At 39.5% G+C, this 24,775-nt stretch overlaps 2 protein-coding genes across 4 annotated transcripts; one reads left to right on the plus strand and one right to left on the minus strand.

Annotated features, from left to right (window-relative positions):
- Positions 1-1,369: 1,369 nt before the first annotated feature.
- LOC139666419 (low affinity immunoglobulin gamma Fc region receptor II-b-like) lies at positions 1,370-9,673 on the minus strand. Of its 3 annotated transcripts, XM_071545626.1 has the most exons (6): positions 9,255-9,673; positions 9,070-9,119; positions 7,051-7,314; positions 5,699-5,956; positions 4,043-4,186; positions 1,370-2,350 (listed from the first exon to the last, which is right to left on the minus strand). In XM_071545626.1, the coding sequence occupies exons 2-6, from the start codon at positions 9,098-9,100 to the stop codon at positions 2,301-2,303; spliced, it is 747 nt and encodes a 248-aa protein (XP_071401727.1). In that variant the 5' UTR covers positions 9,101-9,119; positions 9,255-9,673; the 3' UTR covers positions 1,370-2,300. The 3 variants fall into 3 exon arrangements, with proteins under 3 accessions (XP_071401727.1, XP_071401726.1, XP_071401725.1); XM_071545625.1 differs by lacking the exon at positions 9,255-9,673 and having other exon boundaries at positions 9,070-9,188; XM_071545624.1 differs by lacking the exons at positions 9,070-9,119; positions 9,255-9,673 and having other exon boundaries at positions 7,051-8,312.
- A 7,244-nt stretch (positions 9,674-16,917) lies between these two features.
- Positions 16,918-20,818, plus strand: LOC139666424 (myelin-oligodendrocyte glycoprotein-like). The gene is made up of 5 exons (XM_071545632.1): positions 16,918-17,310; positions 18,429-18,764; positions 18,881-18,937; positions 19,092-19,196; positions 19,310-20,818. Exons 1-4 carry the CDS (start codon positions 17,244-17,246, stop codon positions 19,193-19,195), a joined length of 564 nt encoding a protein of 187 aa, XP_071401733.1. The 5' UTR covers positions 16,918-17,243; the 3' UTR covers position 19,196; positions 19,310-20,818.
- Positions 20,819-24,775: the final 3,957 nt, after the last annotated feature.

Genomic DNA, 24,775 nt, shown 5'->3' on the forward strand with positions numbered 1-24,775 from the left:
CCATGCCAGTAGAAAATCAGGTAAAGTTTGTTAGTCCATAAAACTGTCCTGGAAATCCCCGGAAGAAGTACAATGCGGCTCTCTCCAAAACAACTGCAGAAGTCATATTGGCTTGAATCAAGTGAAACCAGCAAGATTATCTGCCAGCGCAGTGAGATAATTAAAAAACTTAAAATAAAACTAATGTCATGAATTAAGCTGAGAGGTCTGGAAACAAAATCACTGGGCAGCTTGTCTTGTTTTTGCAGTGATTCATGTCCTCAGCACAGCTCCCGTGACTTGCACTAATGAAACTATGACTAAATGGAAATAGGACTCTCCCTCTCTAGAAATCTATTTTTAACCACACAGTATCATTTACTATTTAACACTTCCTGATTTCAACAGGAACAACTTCATTCCTCTTTCTGAAGTGTTTCCCCACTTCCTTTACTTGTAAACAAAGAAGCTGCTCGTCTCATGCTTGTGGGAGTATTTTTTTTTCTTTTCTTGACTGCACTCACTCTCTTTAGCCCCGCCCTTCTTCCCAGTCATACAGTTTACACACCTTCACAATGGGAGTCAAAGCACCGAGCAGCAACACCAGAGGAGTTGGGGTTTGTTGTGAAGTGCCTTGCTCACTGGGCAGCTCAACAGTAGAAAGGGAGGGAGGGGAAAGAGAGAGTTTCCCCATTCACTTTCAATGCGTAGCAGAGGTGGATATCTCAAAAAAATTATAAGCAGATTTCTATGAAATTTGGTGAACAAATCGACTTTGGGCCAAGGAACAATTGATTTGGTTTTGGTGGTGATCTGGATCTGGATTTCCACCATTAAAAATCCAAATCCAGATTTTAGCTATAACTATAAGTAACACATATAGAGATTGATTGATTCCACATCCTAGGGCGATGTTTACAGGGTCAAGAAATCAATTCATCTGAAAATCTAGGAAGTGATAGGAATGATGCGTTTGGGTATAACAGCAAGTTCGAGACTTGTTCTTCCTCTTCCAGCGCCTTCTAGTTTGAAATCTTTAGATGATTTTGTTTTGTAACACTGAATATATGGTCCTGCATTCGTTTATGTAATAATCAAATGAAAAGTTGTGTTCCAAAATTCAACATCTGGATATCAAAAGGGAACTATTTCAATTCAAGACCAAAATTGTTTGGTTTCAAATAGTCATACATAATTTCCCCACTAGGTGGTGTGGTACAACAGTGTGTGTGTTGGCTGGCTGTCAGCCACTTGTACCATTGTGTAGGTTACTCAAAAATCAAATGGATCAAACAAGTATTTCTTGTGAAAGTGAAATTTTCAAGATGTAATGCAAAAAATGGTCTCACAAAACATTGGTGCCCAGATATATCTTTATTTATATAGCACTTTTAAAAACAGTTTAAGTTTAGTTTGAATTTTAAAAAAAAGCAATGTGACAGTGGTAAACAGGAATTAAATTAAGAGAATTAAGAGAGAACCAAAATAAATTAGGATATAATAAAAATTAAGAAAAAAAATATAAGATAAGACAACATCACATATAAGCAAGTCTATAAAAATCTATGAACAATTGATCTTCATACAAAAATCAGTGCGTTACACAATTTATTTAATCAAGGTATGACTGCTACATATATCATTTTAGTTTGTTTTTTTATTAATCATATTCTTTGAAATGATCATCCAATGGAATCAAAGATGAAGTCAAAGAACATTTTTGTAACCGAGACCCAATGTGCAAAAATTGCTTAAAGGGGAGAAAGACGCTGATGTACCGGAGTGTGTGACAACGTGTTTGTTTACATGCACACTAATAACTGATGTGATGTTAAGCTGATTCAAGCAATACTCCAACTACTGAAATTGTCATGTAATCTCTTTTATCTGATTGTCTGTCTCAGAATAAGGTGATAATCAGAAGAAACAGAACCCGGTTGACATAACTTGATTTCTGCTCAATCCTTCCATGTATTGGGGCAAGACTCCTCAGATTTCTTTTTTTTTTTTTTTTTTCTCAAACAGGTCAAAGGTCACCACATGCAGTAACCTGGATGTAAAATTTACAAAACAACCCAGTGCAGTGCATATAGATCATTAAATTAATCCATGTAAACCGGGTTATTACAGAAATTGTTATTTTGAACCATGTAGACATTGTAGTTTGAAAGTTGCTTTAAGTTGGTTACTCCCAGTAATCAGAGCATCTGTGTGCATGTAAACGTACTCACTGTCACAACTTACAGCTCCTCTTCTTCCTCACAATTGAATTGAATTGATCATCATCATCCCAGGAGGAAGAGGGGGAGAAACAGGATTAGTCATTCCAGTGCGATATCATCAGAAAGTCCTCGTCTTTTTTTGGCTCGAGCTGTTGGAAGAACGGAGAGGAGAGAGTTTTATCATCGTCGTTATTTCCACTAGAAATCAAATCCACATAAGAAACATACAGTACAATACAAAACACCTTCACATTATTGCCTTTCGCACCCTTTCCATCCATCCATCTCCATCTTCCCTTCAGGACCGCAGTGAATTTAACAGATTAAATAAAAAAGGGGATCTTAGCTTTCACCTGTCACCTATCTATCACCAAACACACCAGCAAACACTGAACCACACCTGTCAAATCTGTAGCGTATTTCATAAGAACTATCTCATAAGCAAGTCACACAAGTGGAACTCCAAGAACAAAGTAATCCAACAAAAATAATGCTGCACTCCCGCCTCCATGTCTTGGTTGTGTTTTGTTGGTGGTGCTTTTTGGTCCAAACGCCAAACTTTCTTTGTGGCAAAATCATTGATTATGTCCTTTAAGTTCTGTTCGGGAGCAAGTTGGTGCTCTAATTTGGTGATGAACTCCCTGACACTGAAATCCTCATGTTCCCTTTTTATTTTATTTTTCGGGAGCTTGACTTCTGATGATTTGATGCCATCTTAGCATCTTTAAAGGTTAAAGAGAGAGGGTATGGCAACTCTCTTGACACTGGGTTCTCTCTGTGTCTGTGCGCTGGGTGGGTGGGCGTGGTTTCCGCTCCATTTAAAAAAGGCGCATGCCGGGGTCCATGCCGGTTGTGCCGGCATGGACCCCGAGCTGGCAAAGGAGCTGGGTAAAACAATTAATTGATTCATGTGGTTCATGTTTACACTTGTCTTCCATTCTGCCAATTATGGAAATGTGTTTGTTCCAGTTCAAGAGATGGTTCTGAGTAGGGCTGGGTATCGGTACTCGATACCTTTAAGGTATCGACCGAAATAACCCAGTACCAAGTGGTATCGAAACTTCTCCAGTCAAACGATACCTGCATTCAATACTTTTTGTACACAGATCTAGAAAAAAAATGACTATTTGTATGGTTTTGCTCACAGCCAATCACCGCAAGCGTTCTTCGATTTAATGCGACGTGTGATTGGCCCGCTACTGCAGCAGCTACAACCCATACAGTCTGTGGTGGTGAAGTCGAGCACGGTGTATGTGACGGAGTTGGCAGTTCAGCGTGCCAAGATGACACCAAAACGTAAAAAAAGGTATCGAATGAAGTACTCTATTGGTATCGGTATCACTTTAAGGGTCCTGGTATTGGTATCGTAATTTTTTAAATGATACCCAGCCCTAGTTCTGAGTCAGCTACAGCCACGGCTTTTGCTCCGTCGTCCATTGTCGTTTTTACTCAGCTGTCCAGTCTGCCGACAAAGACATGCATGTCTGTTGCTGCCGGCTGTCAGATTGTACTCCATTTTTAAGTGGTTTTCTCTGCCTTTGCCGCTACGTAATGAGCGGCACACCTCAAATGAACCCTTTGATACGGCAAGTTTAGCAGACCAAAACACTTTTACAAAATGGGTAAAATTTAATTGTTGACCTATTACCCTATAATGAAAAACTAGAACATTAAAAATGATGCTAGTTCGACATGCGCATCACAAATTATATGTAAATTTCCCAGCACGATTTTTGATATGATTCCACAAGTTAATTGACCACCAGGGGGACAAAATACCCTTCGTATTGCTAATCAATAAAGTCTCATTGTTAGGCTTTAGTTTCCGGAGCTGTTCTTACCTTGGGCCCAGCGTACGTGCACGTACACGCACAATATGAGGAGCACTGTGTACAGGATCACCAGCAGCACAGTACACACCAGCCGGTGCCAAGACAGGACTGGAGGAGGGGCGGGGCTTGGAGGCTGACTCGGGGGTGGAGCGGCTGGAAAGGAAAAGCAATTGTCAGATTGGTCAAAGATGCCTTCCAACGATATTTATTCAACCCATCACAGCTAGCTGTGATTTTTACTCATAGACTATCTTAATGATATTTTATCAGATTAGATGAAAATGTGATTATATAAATAGGGATAGAGCAAATGGGGGATACTAAACGAAACATAACCAACAATTTCAACAATAGAATATATTAAGTAAATATGTGAATGAAAAAATGAATGAATATATAAAAAATGAATATAATGTTGAGACAAATCCTTGGGCCTAGGGAGACAGGGAACAGCAGATTGGAGTTGTGTTTCTACGAACATTTCTCTGGAGGCAGAAATAATCTGGTTGAGATAAAATAACATTATTGATTAAGATAAAACTCAGTGGGTGGAGCTAAAGATCCACAGTGTTTCAGAGCGAAAAGTTAGCTAACCGGCAAACACGGATAGCGAAGAAGGAACTCTCATTAAAATATCAGAAAAAAATAAATGGCAGTGACTTTTTCATTTATTCTTTACATTGGCTTTAATGGTGTTGGCAGATCAGCAGCATAGATAGCTATAGGCTAGTGTAGTTTGAACTTGGAAGGTCAGCTAGGCTAACTAGCTAACCTACAGTAGATTACTTAGTATGGATTTTCAGTTACTAGCAAGAGCGTTAATGCACCATAAAATTAGCTTCTTCCTCTCATTCCTCTTGTCTTTCTCACTGGGTTTCAGTCAAATGTTAGAGCTAAACTCACACCATGCGTAACATTTGTTTATCCAAACTTGTTGCAGCCCAGCTGCAGGATGCTAATGCTAATGCTTAATGCTGCGGCATTAAGCTGCTACACCAGATTTGTTCTTATTCTGCCTGCGGTCTGCCGGTTGTGTTGAGCCTATATACATTTTACCTATGGGTAAGTGAACACAATTATCTAATTTTGCTTATTGTTCCATAAACAACTAAAGTTCATTAATATAGGGCACATTAATGTAATCTTTTTTGAGAGAGTGTAGGCTACTGTCCCCAAACAGAAGCTTCTCAGCAGCTCCACAGATAACCTCATCTCCAACATTTATTTAAGTGACATTAGTTTATGTATCCTCTATTTTGTTTAGTGACATGGTGATAAATAACTATAATAAGCAAAATTGTGGCATTTACATTATGGTGTGAATACGCAACACACTGATGTGTAGTCCCACAAAAACAGAATTGCCATGCGTATCTCCAAAGTTTCAGTGCAGCAGCTACATGGAAGTAAATGGCTTTGTATCTGATCCGACCTTTCTGACACAAACGGACGGAACAGAAAAAAGACCAGAGAATTGTGGTTCTTTGGCTCCGCCTGTTGAGGTTTCACTCAACCAGTGAGATTATCCCTGCTTCGAGAACAGCTCTGCCTCTGGAGTTTCAGTTCTACAAACATTTCTCAGTCTTGTTGACGCTGGGTGGAGTGATGGTTTGGTTGCTGACATGCCATCACTTACATAAGAAGAGAGCAGAACATTTGTCTCACCTGTCACAGCCAGCCAGCTCTCCAGTGAGACTCCTTTCTCGGGGTGCTGACACTTGTAGAAGCCTTCCCATGACTTGGACACTTGGAAGGCCATCTTTCCTTCAGACCTAGACCCGATGAAGGCGCCATCTTTGTAGAAATCAGCGGTGAAGGCAGAGGTGGATTGAAACTGCTCTTCTTCCTTGTAGGAACAGAGAAGCGTCACCTCCTCTCCCTCCGTCACGGGAAGAGCAGGACTCTCCAGGATCACGACATCAGCTGGACACACAAGAGCAAACACTTGTGTCATTGTTCATATACTTTGCATATTTTCATCTTCACTTTTAGAGTTCAGAGACTAAATAGTTGCAGATGTATAACTGATCATTTAACAATTTATTGTTAAAGACAAAACTGCCTTGGATAACAGAAACGCAATGTTACACTGGTGTCGTTCAGGAGATCTTTTTCAGAAAAACACAAATCGAATTTTACCCTGAAACCTTGACTCACAAACCTTGAAAACACGCTCACACTCTAATCAGGTGCAGATCCATCAGGACACAGGCCTGTGACCCCGAACCAAAAAATTTAGACAGCCATGTCTTAAAATTTAAACAAATAATCGAATTCCTTGTGGTTTCTCACCATTCAGACCACCATGAGGAGATCACATTCGTGCAAATGAACATTAAGCTGCCGAACATTGGTACCAGTAAAACAAACGTACAGGAAAACAGCAAAAAAAAAAGACAAAAACATTATCCGTATTTTTTGTTTACAAATTCCTATCGCATAAACCAGCGCTCTGAGTTATTTTTTGTCACTTCTGCCTATTTTGACGTACCGCCCACAACACAGAGTTAACGCAAAATATCCATCATCCATTGGCCAGTGGAGCTGACAGCCACTAGGGGGCGCTAATTCACCCCTGTCCGTCAAAACATCCTCCACTGGATTTAGTAACTTCCTACCAGCGGAGCATTAGAACATGAACGCAGCATAAATACAACATGTACAACATACATTTTAGGGATGGGACGATATATCGAAATTCAATATTCGCAATACAAAAATGCGGGAATGTGGGTCAGAAAAATGATCATCACAGTTTCACAAGCTCTCCATCCAAATTATATTATTGTCACTTTGTAATGACATTTTAAAGTTGTTTACATTCTAGCAGCCAATGGCATCGCTAGAAAGATTTGTGTCTCAGAAATACAATTCTGCACAGTCAGACTTTGTTGTCATTGAACTTATTACATTGTATCCTGGTTGTATCGAATCCTGAACCCCATATCACATATTGAATCGTATGGTGAGATAAGCAGATTGTCCCATCTCTAGTACATTTCGCGTTATGGGCTTACCGGTTACGGTGATATTGACCGTTTTGCTGCATCCGCCCTCTCTGGACTCGCACCAGTACACCCCACTGTCTGATGGGTAGGCATCCTCAATGACGCAGGAGGTCTCCTGCGGTATTCCCCAGCCGGACTCGCACGGCACTGAAGTCCCAGATTTCGTGTTCCTCCTCACCGTCCAGCCGGTGGAGCTCCCCGGCACCTCGCAGACCAGAGTGATGGAGTCATACCCGAAGAACTGAGATCTGTCGGGCCGGACGCTCAGAGTGGCTGCAGGAGACAGAGTGACGTCATACAGGCCAGCAAGTCGCACACAAAACCATAAATGATGCTTATCGTCTTTATTTTTTGGCACAGGAGAACAAAGAGACATGTTTTCGGCCGACTGTCTTCTTCTTCCTCTACTTCTGAAGGCAAGAAAAAGCTCAAAGTTTGGAGATGAAGACAACGTACGTACATATGTAATGGCAGAACCTCTCCAGTGGGATTTTACTGAAGCTATCCTATAAAAGAGCTAAAATGAAAAAGTTTGTAATTTGGAATCTAAACTTTTAAAACGTGAATCATTTTGGATTTAGCAATTCAATTCAGTTTCGCCAAATGGCTCTAATGCGGAACTACAATTTTCATTTTTACCCTTGAGGTTCTGCCATTACACATTATGTGAATTGTCTTCATCTCCAAACTTTATGAGCCACCTGCCAGTCTGATGTTTTTGGGGGGATTAAGCATCTTTTCTGATTCTTTTTCTTGTTTATAGTCTTCCTCATTTGGCTGTCATTGGAACCCTTGTCAATAATGACGATCTGCTAACTGACACACTTTGTTCTCCTGTGTGTGACCTACCTGCCTATATTCTTCACCAGTTGTGCAAAAGATGTGCACCAGATAAGAGCATGCGGTTGATTCGTTTCTGTGTGTTCACACAGGAAATGAATCGCATGACTTTTGGGGAGGAGATGTGATCTGTGCCACTATAGGCCTACTGCTGTGGTTGGAGGTTTTTCTATGTAACTTTTCTCTGAAAACATTATAGGGGCCCATTAGGGATTAGATTTTTCTCTATTTATATACATATTTGATCAAAGATGTTCCATGCAGACATTGTTAAAGTTTGATTATGTTTGAGGGGTTCAATTTCCATTTTCAAACTTCCATCCTTTTTCCCAGGCAGTTTCAGAGTAACTCCAGGAAACGCATCACAGCTGCACTTTTGCAGTAACTGAACTGGAAAGCGTCCACTCAGCAGGTGTACCTCATTTGAATTAGGCCAATCAGAGTCCAGTATTGTGACAACTTAGGCTTCACATTCATTCAGTTTAACTCATTCAATTCAACTTTTTACTACATTTACTTTTAACTACTTTACTTTTAATACCCCCCCCCCCCCCCCCCCCAATCTTTCCTGTCTCTCTCTATGTGTCTCACTACATCTTATGAAGTAAAAAATGGCCCAAAAAACAATCTTTGTGAAAGAAATGGCAAGTGGAACCACAGCCAAAGAGGTAAAAATCAGATTCCATCAGATTCCATGTGGTTTTTCCCAGTTTAGTTTAGCATTTCAATGGAGAGGGAGAAAAAGGGAGTGCGAGGCAATAATAATAATAATAATAATAATAATAATAATAATAATAATAATAATAATAAAAATACAAATAAAAAAGCAGGAGACAACTAATCTGCAGTGAGGAAACGGAAAGAGGATTTGAAAGAGAAGCAGCAAGAAGTGGTTTCTCACTACTGTCACGATATTACAACATTGTAATTTGGGTAAATCAAAGAAAACAATGAGAGAGAGAGAGCTTCACACAGTATATTTCTCTATTTCAGTAGCCAATTTGATATTTATAATAGAACCTGCAACTTAAGATCAAATTAGATAAGATAAAACAGCACTTTATTGATCCCCTTGGGGAAATTCAGATGCACTGTAATAATGACAAGAGGAGGGAAGAGGGTGAGAGCGGGGATGAAAAGAGAGCTTCAGGAAAAATTGGTAAAAAAAAAAACAGCTGAGTTTCTCACCGAGTATGAGGCAGAGCGAAGTGACCTCCATCTTCTCTTGGTGCTTAAGTCTGTTTTGACCAACAGCAATTCTGATAAAACCTCTCACCCTCACCCACATCCTGATCTCAGACAGGAAATCATGAAAGCTACTCAGTAGGCTGAACAATGCATCACTGATGGTATGGAGGAAAAAAACTCATTACCTCAAGCTCAAATTCTGGTGTCAGTTTGATCACTGGTGGGAAATCTCCTCCTGACCGATCCAAACTGAAGAGTGAAATCCAAAGTGTCTTCTAAACAGCAGTGAGCACATTCTAGAAGATACCCATCTTTGTAGTACTGATATGTAAAAATCTTAGTTTAAGTGAAGTTTGTTAGTCCATAAAACAGTCCTGGAGCTACATTTAAAGTTATTCCATTTTCAAAACTCCAGGAAAAGCATCACAGCTGCACTTTTGCAGCAGTTGAACTGGAAAGCGTCCACTCAGCAGGTTTACCTCATTTGAATTAAGCCAATCAAAGTCCAGTATTGTTACGACTTAGTCTTCACTTTCATTCAGTTTAACTCATTCAATTCAACTTTTAACTACATTTATCTGCAGAACATCACAAAGAACATTATTCTGATCCTGAGCTGGAGAAGATTTGAAAACAAAATCATGAAGACTGAGTAATATATGGGGCCATTTAGCGACAGATGTGGAAGCACACAAATCAGATTTTGCTCACATTGCTGTCAGATCTCCAAAACCAGATGCGGAAGTGGTCAGTTTCACATTGTGTGACCTGAATTCTGCGTATAGTCTGAATGCAATGCAGCCACAAAGTGCATTCAAGCAAGGTGAAGAGAGAGAGCAGGGAAAAGGTAAAAGGTTTAAATAAAAATAAAGTGTGAACATACAGTGATGTAATCCGCAAAAATCCACTGAAATCATATCTCAGAAATAACAAGTTGGGGCATCCTGTCTTGGTGGCTCAGTTGGCTTAGGCACGTACCATGAAACTAGACTACCTAACTACCAGGCCCTAGGTTTTAATCCGGCCTCAGACTTTTGTTGCACGCACCACCACCACCCACATCTTTCCTGTCTCTCTCTATGTGTCTAACTGTATCTAATCTTAAAATGACCCTGAAAAAACAATCTTTGTGAAAGAAATGACAAGTGGCGAGTAGATAATGACTGAATCTTCATATTTGGGTGTACTATTCCTTTAAACAAGTGACAAAATCTGCCACCGGGGTCAGTTAATTTCACTTGTTTGCAATAATAAAAGTCAACTTGCTTAAAGAATTTGTATTTATTTATTTATTTATTTATTTATACCAGTGGAGTGATCTGCCGTATCCTGGCTTGTTTCAAGAGAGAGATGCTTGTTTCTAGAAAATTCCTAAAAATCAAATGAAACTACATTGGAAACAAGTGTGATAGGGTGAGATAAACCAGCTTGTTTTAAAAGAATCAGATTTTAAGGCTCAGTATGAGACTAAATGACAGCGTAAACGCTCCGTCCAGAGAAACCTGGACTCACCAACGTTTCATGTTTTCCTCTCTCATCTCTTTGGTTTACTTTGGTATAAAGCATCACAGACCAGTCGGTCAACATGAGCGAGCTGTGTGACGTTTACTGACCTCACCTCGCAGGATTTCTGGGTATTGAAGTTCAAACAGTTTACTCTCTTTGGAGCTGGCAAAATGTGAAGTTTCCTAATGCAGCTTTAAACAACAAAATGGAAATGGTTTATGCCCTGTGAAGGACTGGTGACCGGTCCTGGGTGTCTCCATGCTTTCTGCCCAATTTATACTGGGACAGACTTCAGTTCCCTGTGACCCTGAATAGGAATACACAAATAAGCAGGTAAAGACACAGAACGAATGAATGAATGAATGAATGAATGAAAATTGCATGGATCGACTCCATCTTTATTCCCATGACAAGTCAGTCACCACTCAAACAAAATGGAGTGGCTGATACCCTCTTAAAATGGACGTGTCATTTTCAATAAATCCATAATATCTAGTTTGGCATCAGATTCAGATCAATAGATTCCTTTATTTAAGAAAAACATTTAATGACTCCAAAGTAGATTAAGTGGCATGGATATCTCTAATAGTGTCTACTACTGCAGTGGTTCTCAATGCGGGGTCCGGGGACCACCAGGGGTCCCTGAGGGAGTTCCTTGAGGGGGACCCCAGCAAATTGATGAATTGTTGTTTTCATTTACAAGAAGTTAACACAGTTAGAGAATGTAGAACAATGACTATTTTGATCATAGTTTCTCTGTTATCTCTCTACCTACAATACAGATAGTCATGGAATTATGGACAAAATCATATCTGACAATAAAAATGTTCTCAGATTTGGGTCCGAAAGACAAAATCTCATCAAATGGGGGTCTGTGGTCCTAATGTGGACTAAATTAGGGTCCTTGAAATGTTGTTAGATATGATTTTGTCCAGAAATGTATAACTATCTGCATTGTAGGTGGAGAGATAACAGAGAAACTATGATCAAAACAATCATTCTTCTACATTCTCTAATTGTGTTAACTTCTTGTAAATGAAATAATGCTGAAGTTTAACAATTCATCAGTTTGCTGGGGACCCCCTGGAACCCCCGCAAGGACTACTGGTGGTCCCCGGACCCCACGTCCATGTCATCCATGTCAGGCTGTAGGTGACTTTCCTGCATCCCAGCCTTGGTGAGAAACGCCGCCATCTGCTGGTGGGTTTTCATATTTATATTCCCGAGGGACTTTAATTCTGAAGTCTTCTAGCTTTTAACCTGTGTATTAACATGTGGAAACTACACAGTAATATTGTGATAGTAAGTAATATGTTTCTCAACCAGAAAGGTGGATCAACGGTATGTAACTGCAGGATAAAGGCTAAATTATATTTCTGTGTCAAAACAGTAGGCACCTCACTTTTTAGCCATCATAGCCTCTTGTATTCTTACCACACTGTGAGGTTTCTGATCGGTGTTGCTCCCCAAGGGTATGTCTCTTACATATCTCCTGCCTGGGGAGGAAGAGTTAGTGATAAGCAGTAGGGCTGCAACTAACGATCATTTTCATTGTCGATTAATCTGTCAATTATTTTCTTGATTAATGGATTAGTTGTTTGGTCTATAAAATGTCAGAAAATGGTGAAAAATGTGGATCAGTGTTTCCCAAAGCCCAAGACAACGTCTTCAAATGTCTTGTTTTGTCCACAACCCAAAGATATTCAGTTTACTGTCATAGAGGAGGAAAGAAACCAGAAAATATTCACATTTAAGAAGCTGGAATCAGAGAATTTTGACTTATTTTTCTTAAAAAATTACTCAAACCGATTAATCGATTATCAAAACAGTTGTTGATTAATTTAATAGTTGACAACTAATCGATTAATCGTTGCAGCTCTAATAAGCAGATTACTGAAGAGAGTGACCTCCTAAAAAACCTGTTACCTGGAGATATTGTTCTAGCACCGTGGGTTTAATGTTGGGAATAGTGTAGGATTATACTGTGCTTCACTACAGATACCTGCGTTCACTAAGGGGAAAAGACAGTTGTCAGCATACGAGGTGGAACAAACTAGAAAAATAGCTAATGTGAGTATTCATGTCGAAAGGGTTATAGGATTAGTCAGAAGGAAATATCAGATTCTGCAAAGTAGGGCCATGCCCATCGAACACATGGTAACAAAACCAGGCGAGTCACTGTCATTGATTGATAAGATTGGCGTTATTTGAGGTGCCTTGTCAAATTTATCAGTCTATCGTCCCACTGGAGTAAGAAATTACAAAAACTAGAGGAACATGGTCTGTAGACGGGCAGAGGTGGAAGAAGTACTCTGATCCTTTAATTAAGTAAAAGTACCAATACAGCAATGTAAAAATACTCTATTACAAGTAAAAGTCCTGCATGAAAAATCCTACTAAAAGTACATATGTATTAGCAGCAAAATGTAGTTAAAGTATTAAAGTAAAAGTAGTGGTTTGGTCCCTCTGACTGATATTTTATTATATATGACATCATTAGATTATTAATACTGAAGCATCAGTGTGTAAGCAGCATGTTACTGTTGTAGCTGCTGGAGGTGGAGCTAGTTTGAACTACTTTATATACAGTTAGCTAGTTTAGTCCAGTGGTTCCCAACCTAGGGGTCGGGCCCCTCCAAAGGGTCACCGGATAAATCTGAGGGGTCGTGAGATGATTAATGGGAGAGCAAAGAAGAAAAAACAAAGTTCTGATACACAAATCTGTTTTCAGTTTTTGGACTTTTTCTCTAATCTTTGATTTTTGCTCAAATATTGGATCATTTGAACATTTATTGAAATGAAACCATGTGAGGTTTAGAGGGAAAAATCACTATTTGGTGGAGCTGTTAACAACTCATAGACATCTGAAATGTGACCCGACTACACACTGCTTTTTGGAAGACGTCAAAAGCCAAAAAGATTGGAAACCACTGGTTTCATCTTTAACAATGTGTTGTATTTTAAAAGCTTGTTATATTATCCATTGTGTCAAATCTCCATCCGAAAAGTAACTAAAGCTGTCAACTAAATGTAGTGGAGTAGAAAGTACAATATTTCCCTCTGAAATGTAGTGGAGTGGAAGTATAAAGTAGCATCAAATGGAAATACTCAAGTATCTCAAAAAAATGTACTTAAGTACAGTACTTGAGAAAATGCACTTAGTTATTTTCCACCACTGTAGACGGGTCATGGTTGGTAAAAGTAATGTTCTACCAAGTGGTTGATCATGAAATTGAATCCAATTTATAGTTGTACACTGTTTTTGTAAATAAGAAACCACTAATACCTTTGTTGTATTATTTAATCTTCTCAATAAACATCTGATTGCCCAAAAAAAAAAAAAAAGATACATTCATGTTAGTCATGTGTTTTTCATTTGCAAAATATGACTGAATCTAGTGCCTCAGCTGATGTGAGCTAGTGTCCTTTCATCATATTACATGTCAACTTGTTACTTTGTGTCCCAACACTTCTGGAAGTATACTGTTTCTGAAAAAATCCTCAACTTTGGGAATCATACCATCCCAAAATTCCATATCAGGCTAAATTCTTTCAACAAAAATGTCATTACAGTTCCACACCACAAAGTCGCAATACTCAGCATCCACAATGTGAAGCTGTGCGTGGACTTGGAAGTAGTAAGCATGGCTCCTGTCCAGTGTAACATCATCCCCATCATTGATGAGGCAGAATCCCTTTTCTCCAGCACACAGGCGCAGATTAACCTCGTCTTGCTTGCAGTGTGGGCACTAAAATTAACAGTGAAAAGAACATGTAAACAATAGACTGAAGAGGCCAATTTTGTCTGACTTTTTATTTAATTCACTGATTCTTATGTAAAGACAGGTGTTTTTTACCTGACATGTTTCGACTGCCAAGCCTGCAGTCTTCATCAGAGGTGTTGCCGAAGCTTCCTGTCAGCTGATTTATGTGGACATGGTCGTCCTACCTGTTACCACATAAATCAGCTGACAGGAAGCTTCAGCAATATTTCTGATGAAGACTGCAGGCTTGGCAGTCGGAACATATCAGTAAAAAAAAAAAACACCTATTGTCTTTATATAAGAAATCAGTGAATTAAACCCGGTAAACAAGTATGCATGCCAATATCTTTCCACAGTTAAAATGCTTTCTGTCTTTACATTAAAGTGAAATTATGAATTTATATGTCGAACATCTTTCTCAGCACGTTTATAATGAACCGCAATATTACCTTTATCTCGCAAATCCCTGTTCCATGACAGTCGCAAGTGGCAATCCCATCAGGCGAAGCTCCTATGTATGGCCACTTGGGATTCAGCCAGAGACCACTTTCCATACACGAGAAGCCCTCGTGCTCCGGACCCATCAGCTTCTCATACTCTCTTCTGGCTTGTGCCTCATGTTTGCATCCGTAACTGTAAACGGTACACAGAGACAATAATTTAATATTTAGTGTTGAATTTAGAAACTTGGGTCATTATTGTAGGCAACATTATTATGGTTCAGTGGTTTAAATACTGACTATTATCCTAACCCCTATGCTTAACCCTACCCCTGACTAACCCTTGCCTTATAAGCCTATACCTGATGTTGACCCTTGTGCTAGTCTTACCCAAAATCTCACCTCTGTCTTATCCTAATTCAAACCCTAAATACCTTGTCGCGACTGTGGTGAACTTGTGTGCCTCTGGGTAGCATATGGCCTTAATCAGGCTCTTGGATGGTTGCAGAGGGTTAGTCTTAAGAATTTGTTTAAGCTTAGAGGCAGTTATGCGTCCAGCTCTTTGTCGATACCAAATCCTGGATGCACCCTGGCTTCGAGATGCCTTCTCTACAGCCTGGACCTGAGAAGGGGTTAGCTCTTCTAGCTGGAAATCCTGGCATAGCTCTCCAAGCTCTTTGGGGGATAGCTGCAGAGTCTCTGGTGTTCTGTATTCAAGAACAGTTTTAGGCAGCATGCAAGATTTGGGGACAAATTCCTTGTAGTAATTCTCCCTAGCCATCAGTGCAGCACTCTTTGGACAGTTTCTGCTTAAGGAATCAAAAAACCTAGCATACGTTTCTGACCCTCTCTTCAATCTTGGACACTGAACTGGTTTCCCAACCTTAGGTTGTCCAGTTGACCTCCCAGCGATGGCATCATCCAGTTTTTGTTTTTTGGATTTTGCTGAGGAGAAGTCTATAAGAGCTACAGGAGCGGCAGGAATCTGAAAAATGTGAAAATCATAAAGATCATGAAGTACTGCCCTACTAAGGGAAATGACAGTATCTGACAATTTCTAACACACACTTCTGCGGTCCATAACATGGAAAATTTAAGATATGACATTGCAACTACAATTTGTGTTGGCAAACCATAGAAATTGTAGTTGCAGTGTTTGATCTTAGTTTTCCTGTGTTAGGATCTGTAAGTGTGTTTTAGAAATTGACAGTTACTGTCATTTACCTCAGTACGGTAGGGTAGACTACAATTACATGTGCATACATCTTATACAAAAACAAAAGCAACTATATGTACATTTAAATACCTTCTTTACATGTGATGGCATCAGCCACTTGCACTTTTCCGTTGTGCAGGAGGCTGTATCTCGCATCTTAACACCAGCTTCAATGGAAAACAGAACTGCCCCTACATGAGAACAGGATTCTGACAATCTGTGGATAGAATAGAATAGAATAGACTTTTCTTTATTAACCACAAATGGAAAATTGTATTTTGCACAGTTCATCTGTGGGTGTGCACTGGTGATAGATTTAAAACAATATCTACAAGCAACACCACTAACACTTAAATCGGGGTTAACAGTTATTATTTACACACAAAAGACAGGCGAACGTAAATAACTTACCCTGCCATGCAATTGCAATGAGCTACAATGACTTCTTCGTCTTGTTTCGCGATGATCCACGTCTTTAGTGGCGTTTCACCGGACCTTTGAGAGTGGTTAACCTACACCGTAAACAACCATAACGTTAACGTCGAGAGGCGTTTTGTTGTTGCTAGGTTAATCCACAGGACAATAACAGAAAAGCCACTCACCCTGGCGAAAACCAAACGACAGTCATTTTGGACAACCTTGGTACCGAGGTCGTGGACCCAACCGCTTACAAAAAAGTTGTATGCCTCCATACTTTTGTATGCTTTCATTTGTTTTCTTGAGTAGAAGGATGTCTGGAGGACAACGTAGTTGCTTATATCTACTGCCTCGATAGCAGGCAAGTCCTTCAATTCAGTTGAAAAATCGCTCCTCTTCATAACATAAGGATCACGTCCAACATATGTTGTGATTTTCTGTTTATACCTTTCTCTCGTAATATCGTCTAAACTCGCACAGTACGGGCTTTCCTCCATCTCGTGTTTTCTGCTTTTCACTTCCTGCGTCATCGGAATCACGTGACTGCAAACAACCTATATGATCGCTGATCCTGGCTTCCGCCTTTGAGAAATAAAGCGCGCGAAAGGTGGCAGAGTTGAAGCATATGATAGAGTTTAGCAAAACATTAGCCTGGATTCATTAAAGAACGTACGAGGAGCGCCGTGGACCCTGAAGTTACCTCGCTTCATAGTATAACGACCCGAACCTCATTACGTCTTGTTTTTCGCACGGACAACATGAAAACCTAGTACGCCGGCATCGCAGGTCTTTTTAATAAGTTTAAAAGTTTACGCTATAGAGAACTCGATTATGAACCCGATCCTGGTCGTGGGACTACTCGTTTTGCTGCCTGTTCACATTGCCATGGACGAAATAGGTAACGTTAGACCTACACAAGGCTATATTATGTAAAAATTATTAGTATCATAAAGGGCTTACTGCTACATTGACACGACTGAAATCGTGTGTTTACTGTTGGTTTGTGCCTTGCCGGTGTGTATGGCGTCGTTTCATGCTTTCTATAACTTTCTACAGGTTGCGGAAGTTCAGTGGCACAACCATGACGAATAGATTAGAAGATTTTAATTTGATCCCAGTGAGCTGTCGCTTTTAACATGTAAATAGTCGTAGCTAGTCCAGATAGTCTTTCGACCCACTGAGCAAAAGACATGATTTCAACGTCGCCTAGACGGCTATGGGCCGTTTAGACGTGTTTTAAACGTCTAATCAACGTAAGATTGTTCAGTGGGGAATTACTTTGATTTGATCATATCATTTTAGAAACCACAGAAACTGCCAGATAAGAAACTTAAAAGCCATAAGGTAAAACTACTCGGGCATTATTGCAGTGTATTAGAAAGGCCAGTGGGTTTTGTGGCTCTGTAAGAGAAGGCCAACAAGTTGTCAGTTAGTGGAGTAAATATAATTAAAACCTTGTTATCTACGTTCTCTGCTGAAAGTCCAACAACACTGATTTAAAACTGCAAAACAGGAGTAAATGTATGGTGTCTGGACTTTCTAGTGTTAACCTGTGTATTAACATGTGGAAAGTATACAGTAATACTGTTAAAGTAATTAATATTTCCCAACCACAAAGGCGGACCAACATTATTATGTTGTAGATATGTATATGTAACTAGTGCAGGCTACAGATGTAATAGTTTGTAGGCCTAGTAACATTGTGCTGTTACACCCTAGTGTGTACATTATGCATTAGGCTACATTTTGTGTGCAAATGATTTACTGCCTGACTCCACAGGCTGCATCTAAAATCACTTCACTTTCCTTGTCATGAGAGAATATGTAAGTCCCTTGAATTGAACCAATACAACTGCTGTTGTTTCCTGGCTAAAGGATAAACATAAACAAACCAGGAAACCAATAAAATATTTAAATGTTTTAAAAGTAGGTTGTCCTTTTTTGTACTTTGTTACAGATGACGAAATGGAGGCTTTAAATTTAAATCTGGTCTAAATGTAATATTTGTCTCTCCAGGAGAGCCAGCGGTGAATTGTTCATCTCAGCCAATAAAGGCAGAAGTTGGTGATGACGTCATTCTGCAGTGTCACCTGGAGCCCCCGTTCAATGTGACTTCTCTAATAGTGGAGTGGAGTAGAGGTAGCCTCAAAACCGTTTTCTACGTTTATCGCCATGGATGGATTGAACAGGAGGAGCCATTCACAAACAGAACATCTCTCTTCCTGGATGAACTGAGCAGAGGAAACTTTTCCCTGAAACTCTCCAATGTAAATCAGTCTGATGCAGGAAGATACAGATGCTCTGTTCGACTGCCTGGTCAGGTCAAGATGGATTACATTAACCTGACTGTTGGTAAGCACAGTGAAGCTAATACTCTATGGTTCAGGTGCTGCTTCAACAGCAGTATTATTTCTGCATGTGTAGGAACCTGAGTACTTGAACACTTTTCTCTATGTCATTATAAACAGTCTCTGCAAATGTAACAGAAGACCAAGGCAACAAGAAGGAGGGACTGGATGAACCTGGTAAGTACAGATTATTTACCGACCCATGAAGCGTTTGATCTTTCATTTTATTTCATTGCACACTAGCCAAATTTAGTAAACATGTAATCTTGGAAACAAACCTACAGAGCAGCACCTTGAGCCCAACATGAACATCTTGCTTATATACTTTCAGGTGGTAAAAAAATCAGTGGCATTGGCATACATGATATCACTGGCATTGCCATTGCCGTTGGCGTTGGCTTTTTTGTCTGTGTTGGTGTGTTGGTGTGGAGATGAAGTAAGTCACAAATTTATGTTCCCTAAGTTTTTTATTATCGACATTAACCATTTACTGTATTAATTAAATATACTGAGACATGTTTGTGCTATACCCACCTCCTCACTACACAGGAAGGCGGGAAGATGAGGGCGACCAGCTGTGAGCTGCACAGTCTGAGGATTGGAGAAACAGAGGGGGGCGAGGAGCAGAGCACTTCCACTGCAAGTAACATCGGTCACCAGAAGTCTACCCCTTCACCATCAAGTGGTAGCACTCCTTCCTCACTAACCGCACCCAACTGGTCAGAGTGAACAGGACCCTGTCTGAGCCCATCACAGTTGACATACTTCACTTCTTTGGCATTGTCCGTCAGTTGCCGCTGTGGCACCTGAATTTCTCCAAGGGGATCAATAAAGTGCTATCTTATTTTATCTTATCTTAAGCACTGGCACCCTCCAGTGATGTGTTAGCTCACCCGTATTATTCACCCTGTACACTAACAGCTGCACTAGCAGCACTACGAACAACTATATAGTGAAATTCCCAGATAATACAGCCATCCTAGGTGTCATGTCCAAAGATTCAGACGTCCCTCAGTATAAATCCACAATCCAAAGCTTTGTACAGTGGTGTGATGACCACCATCTCCGCCTGAATGCCAACCGCCAAGAAAACAGAGGAGATGGTGTTTGATCCATAGGTGACCACTCCAGCAGTTGTTATCCATGACTATTGCTCAGGTACGCTCATAGACAGTTCACATAGACAATAGCCTAAAGGCCCTGCTCCACTACAGCCATCAGGTGTCAGGCATCGAAGGAATGATTACTTTACCAGCACTGAAAGATGCTCCGCTGCTCGCATTGCGTCCGATGGCTGTGTCCAAGCTAAAAAGAAAAAACGCTGATAGTGGAGCTCTAACGTAACTGGAGGACAGGTGGACAGAGTCTAAACCAGGGTCCAACTGCGACTACGTTTGCTGCGCAGGCTCAGGGTCTTTGGTGTGAATCAGAGAGTGCTGCTGAGCTTCTACCATGCGGTTGTAGAGATCACCCGCCTCACACAGAGAGCTACAAGGATCATGGGTTGTCAAACAGCATCCCGACCTTCAGGCTATCTATGAAAACACCATAATCAGCCAGGCACAGAAAATCATCTCAGACCCTACCCACTACCTCCAGTCTGAGTACAGCTCCTCCCCTCAGGCAGATGGTTCAGGGTCCCTCAATGTAGACTCAACAGGTACAAGCCCTCAAAGCTCTAAACGACCACTAGTCCCAAGCAATGCTAATTTATGAATGTATGAAGTACGCATATAGGTATAATAAATTATTATTTGAACAGGCACAGTAGAGAGAGACAGGAAAGACAGGATTTGATCCTGTGCCCCTGCTGTTAGGACTGAGCCTTAACCGTACATGCTTTACCGGTTCAACCGGCTCAACCCACTATTTGACCTCTCTTATTTGTGTTTTATCTTATTTCCTCCTGTAGGTTTCTTGCACTTTATTTTATTGCTTGCACTATATTTTGTGTATTTTGTTTTAAATGTATTTTCTTTTTTTACTTTATTTTTTAATTTATTGAATTTAATGTTAAGTGCATACTATTTGGTAGCGCAAAATGTGCTATATAAATAAAGATGAATTGATATTATACTGTATGTCTTTGTGTAAATGTGAATCATTTTTGGTGTCAGTGGGTTGATAACTGACAGAGCCTTAGGAAAACTCAGTTTTTCAGAGTATTCAAATGGTTTAAAATCCCATATCACTGACATTTTGAATATTAGCTGACCACAGATCATGTGTACCAAATTGTATAGAAATGTGTTGGCTGGATTAGGAGGTACAACGTTTGGGGATTTGTGGCACCACCTATGGGTTGGTTATGAAATATGTTTCCTATAGTGTATTTTACATATGTTAGACCCAGTTAGACTTTATGATGATTGGATTGATGGTCATTGAGTTATGACCATTTCCCTTCTCATCAATGCAATCAGTTAATGCCGACTAAATTGTTTATTCAGTCAAGCTTGTTCATAGTCTTATAATGCAGTGGTTCTCAACGTGGGGTCCGGACAAAATCATATCTAACAATAAAAATATTCTCATATTTGGGTCTGAGAGACAAAATCTCATCAGATGGGGGTCTGTGGCTGTAATGTGGACTGAATTAGAGTCCTTGACATGAAAAAGATTGAGAATCACTGGTATAATGTATCAAAGTCCTTTAAGTTGAGTACTGAGTTTGATGTTAAATCAAATATTTTAAAAGCCAAGAATGTTTTCCAAAAATGTCAAAATGGCAGAAAACTAAAACGGTAAAGTTGAAGAGTACGTCTGGCTGCACGTGTACACAAAGTTATGTCACTCAGACTTGCTGTGTGGGATTTGTGTCTGAAGTTTGACCTTTAATTAGGGCGCCACCAGCTGGGATCATTTTTGTTGTGTGGGAACTGGCCACTGTTATCTACCATTTTGCTGAATTTGATGTCTACATCATGTGCCATGTCATGGGAAACTCTGAAAATGTGGGAGAACATGAAGGACAAACCAGAACAAAAACATTGCAGGAATCCATAAAAATGCCTTACTTTCTATGCATGGGCGCAATACCTTTCTGTTTCAGAGCCCAGTTAGCAATTATATTTATTTAAAAAAAACTTTAGTAACAAACAATTCAAAATCATTATTTTGGCAGTTAGAAAAAGATTCCTCTTCAAATTTAAGTGATGGATACGGACAAACACTAACCATAAGTCAAAATATTGCAGACTAAGATGATTTTATTAGTAATTTAGTAGTATTTGCCTAGTACTAGTAGAATATTGAAATAACATAAAATAAGATAAAATAAATGTATTTTTCTTTTTTTTTTCTTTTTTAACTGAAGCCCTCTCAATACCCAGCTGTTAATGGGGACTTTGATGTGAAACCATTCTTATAATGTGAAATGTTTTTTTGTCTCGCTTTAGGTTTTATTTTTAGAGTTTTCTTTGATACTAAATAATCCAGATTGTTTTTGTTTTTTTTCTCTATGGGTTTTCTGTGTTGCATGTTTTGTTTGATGGATTGAAGTGGCTTTATTAGATAATCTCATGGCCTTTCGTCTAGTTGTCAGCTCCCTAACTGGTCCATCACTATATTGCCACTTCCTAGTTACCAGAGTCTGTTTACATTGCTGAATGTTATGGCAGTATCTTTCACGCCCTGCTGAAACATGTTGGAGTTTATTGTTTCAAGATCAACCAGCCATTTAATAGAGGCCTCTTAAATCAAGTCAGGCTTATCAATATAGCCTTTTATCACAAACCTACCTAGATCTAACAGATCAACATTTAATCCCCAACCAATTTGATGTCATGCAGCAAAATAAAACACAAGGAAACAAACCACAGCACAGGACAGAAAGCAGCATGTTGGAGAGACATAACAAGCCTCCCTAATGTAATTTTGGTGACATAAAGAGATCATATACACTGAACAAAAATACAAACGCAACACTTTTGTTTTTGCTCCCATTTTTCATGAGTTGAAATAAAAGATCTAAGACTTTTTCTATGCCCACAAAAGGCTTATTTATCTCAAATTGTGTTCACAAATTTGTTTAAATTAGTTAGTGAGCACTTCTCCTTTGCCAAGATAATCCATCCACCTGACAGGTGTGGCATATCAAGATGCTGATTAAACAGCATGATTATTGCACAGGTGTGCCTTGGGCTGGTCACAATAAAAGGCCACTCTAAAATGTGCAGTTTTTATCACACAACACAATGCCACAGATTTTGCAAGTTTCAAGGGAGCGTGCAATATGCATGCTGACTGCAGGAATGTCCACCAGAGCTCATGTTGCAGCATGATAACGCACAGCCCCATGTTGCAAGGATCTGTACACAATTCCTGGAAGCTGAAAACATCCCAGTTCTTGCATGGCCTGCATACTCACCAGACATGTCACCCATTGAGTATGTTGGACCAACACTCCACAGGCCACAATCAACAACCTGATCAACAAAATGTGAAGGAGATGTGTCGCACTGCATGAGGCAAATGGTGATCACACCAGATACTGACTGGTTTTCAAAAAATGCATATCTGTAGCCCTAGTCATGTGAGATCCATAGTTCAGTGCCTAATAAATGTCTTTTTTCAAGATAAAATTGCACATTTTAGAGTGGCCTTTTATTGTGACCAGCCCAAGGCACACCTGTGCAGTAATCATGCTGTTTAATCAGCATCTTGATATGCCACACCTGTCAGGTGGATGGATTATCTTGGCAAAGGAGAAGTGCTCACTAACATGGATTTAAACAAATTTGTGAACAAAATTTGAGAGAAATAAGCCTTTTGAGTGCATAGAAAAAGTCGTAGATCTTTTATTTCAACTCATGAAAAATGGGAGCAAAACCAAAAGTGTTGCATTTATATTTTTGTTCAGTATAATATATTGATTTTGTATGTCTTTATTGTGAATAGATAGACAAGTCAAAATAGTGTATCTCCCTGCTTCACAGACGCAGGTGGGTCCAGAAAACAATAGACTACGCATTTCAGAATAATAATGAGTAACATCTTTGGCATTGGTGTTTTTAAATTCTGTGCTTATTTTGCTTACATGTTACACTATAGAAGTGCACTTGAGTGCAAGGCAGTAGACACTAAACACTCCTGAGAAACTGGGAGGACAAGACGAGGACAGCTGCATCTTGGCTGTTGGTGTGTGACAAGAGCATGGAAAAATGCAGAGGTGGGGACTTGTGTCACATGACTTGGACTCTATTTTAATTGCTTGAGACTTGACTTGATGCATGAAGAGAAGACTTGAGACTTGCCTTGACTTGGGTTCTGGTGACTTGGGACTTGACTCTGACTTGTACTCTGATGACTTGAAAAGGTTTCTAAAGTCTTGACTTGAGATCTTGTGTTTGTGTAAATGACTTAGATTGAAAGTGATGAGATTTGTTCCAGCAGACGACTGAATTTAAATTCTGTTTTCTGAATTTGTATGGAATGATTGAATTTATTGAAGTTGAAACTGATTCTAGAAATCAAACTCATGATGCTCTTACCAAGTTTTTATCCTATTAAAACCATATTGCATTGAAAAGTCCTAGATATTTAGTTTTCTTTAAGATATTAAATTGATACTGGACTCTTGATTTGTTCTGACTTGACTTGCTGTTCTACATTTAGACTTGAGACTTGACATTAATGACATGGACTTGACTTGGTAATCTACATTTAGACTTGGAACTTGATTTGAGACTTCTTCCTCAAGACTTAGGAAAAATTGACTTGGTTACACCTCTGAAAAATGTTATTGATTAGTTCAATTGATTAGTGTTTGTACAAAGATATAATGCCCCCTGACCCCAATTCTCCTGCTAGATGAAATAAGACAGGATTGATTTACATGCTGGGCTTTTTGCTTTTTGCATTACTTACTTCTCAGCATGTAACTACTAGTCTGTCATGCAATATCTACCACAGGTGCAGTTGGAATTCCCAAACATATCATAATACAGCAACACCTTACACAACAAATGTGAAACATTTAAACTTTTAACAGTTAATGGTTCAACATTTAAGATT

This window comes from Centroberyx affinis, unplaced genomic scaffold (genome assembly GCF_046629955.1).
Source record: "Centroberyx affinis isolate AG114_WGS23_722 - 3 ecotype Tasmania unplaced genomic scaffold, CSIRO-AGI_Caff_v1 ptg004997l_1, whole genome shotgun sequence".
NCBI lineage: Eukaryota > Metazoa > Chordata > Actinopteri > Beryciformes > Berycidae > Centroberyx > Centroberyx affinis.

Excerpts from the sequence above, each read along its gene's own strand:
- LOC139666424 (XM_071545632.1), top strand. The coding sequence starts at position 17,244 with ATGAACCCGATCCTGGTCGTGGGACTACTCGTTTTGCTGCCTGTTCAC. Across the intron at positions 17,311-18,428 it reads CATTGCCATGGACGAAATAG|GAGAGCCAGCGGTGAATTGT; the intron begins GTAACGTTAGAC and ends TTGTCTCTCCAG. Across the intron at positions 18,765-18,880 it reads TTACATTAACCTGACTGTTG|TCTCTGCAAATGTAACAGAA; the intron begins GTAAGCACAGTG and ends CATTATAAACAG.
- LOC139666419 (XM_071545624.1), bottom strand. The coding sequence starts at position 7,417 with ATGTCTCTTTGTTCTCCTGTGCCAAAAAATAAAGACGATAAGCATCAT. Across the intron at positions 5,957-7,050 it reads GGTCAATATCACCGTAACCG|CTGATGTCGTGATCCTGGAG; the intron begins GTAAGCCCATAA and ends TTGTGTGTCCAG. Across the intron at positions 4,187-5,698 it reads GAGCTGGCTGGCTGTGACAG|CCGCTCCACCCCCGAGTCAG; the intron begins GTGAGACAAATG and ends TTTCCTTTCCAG.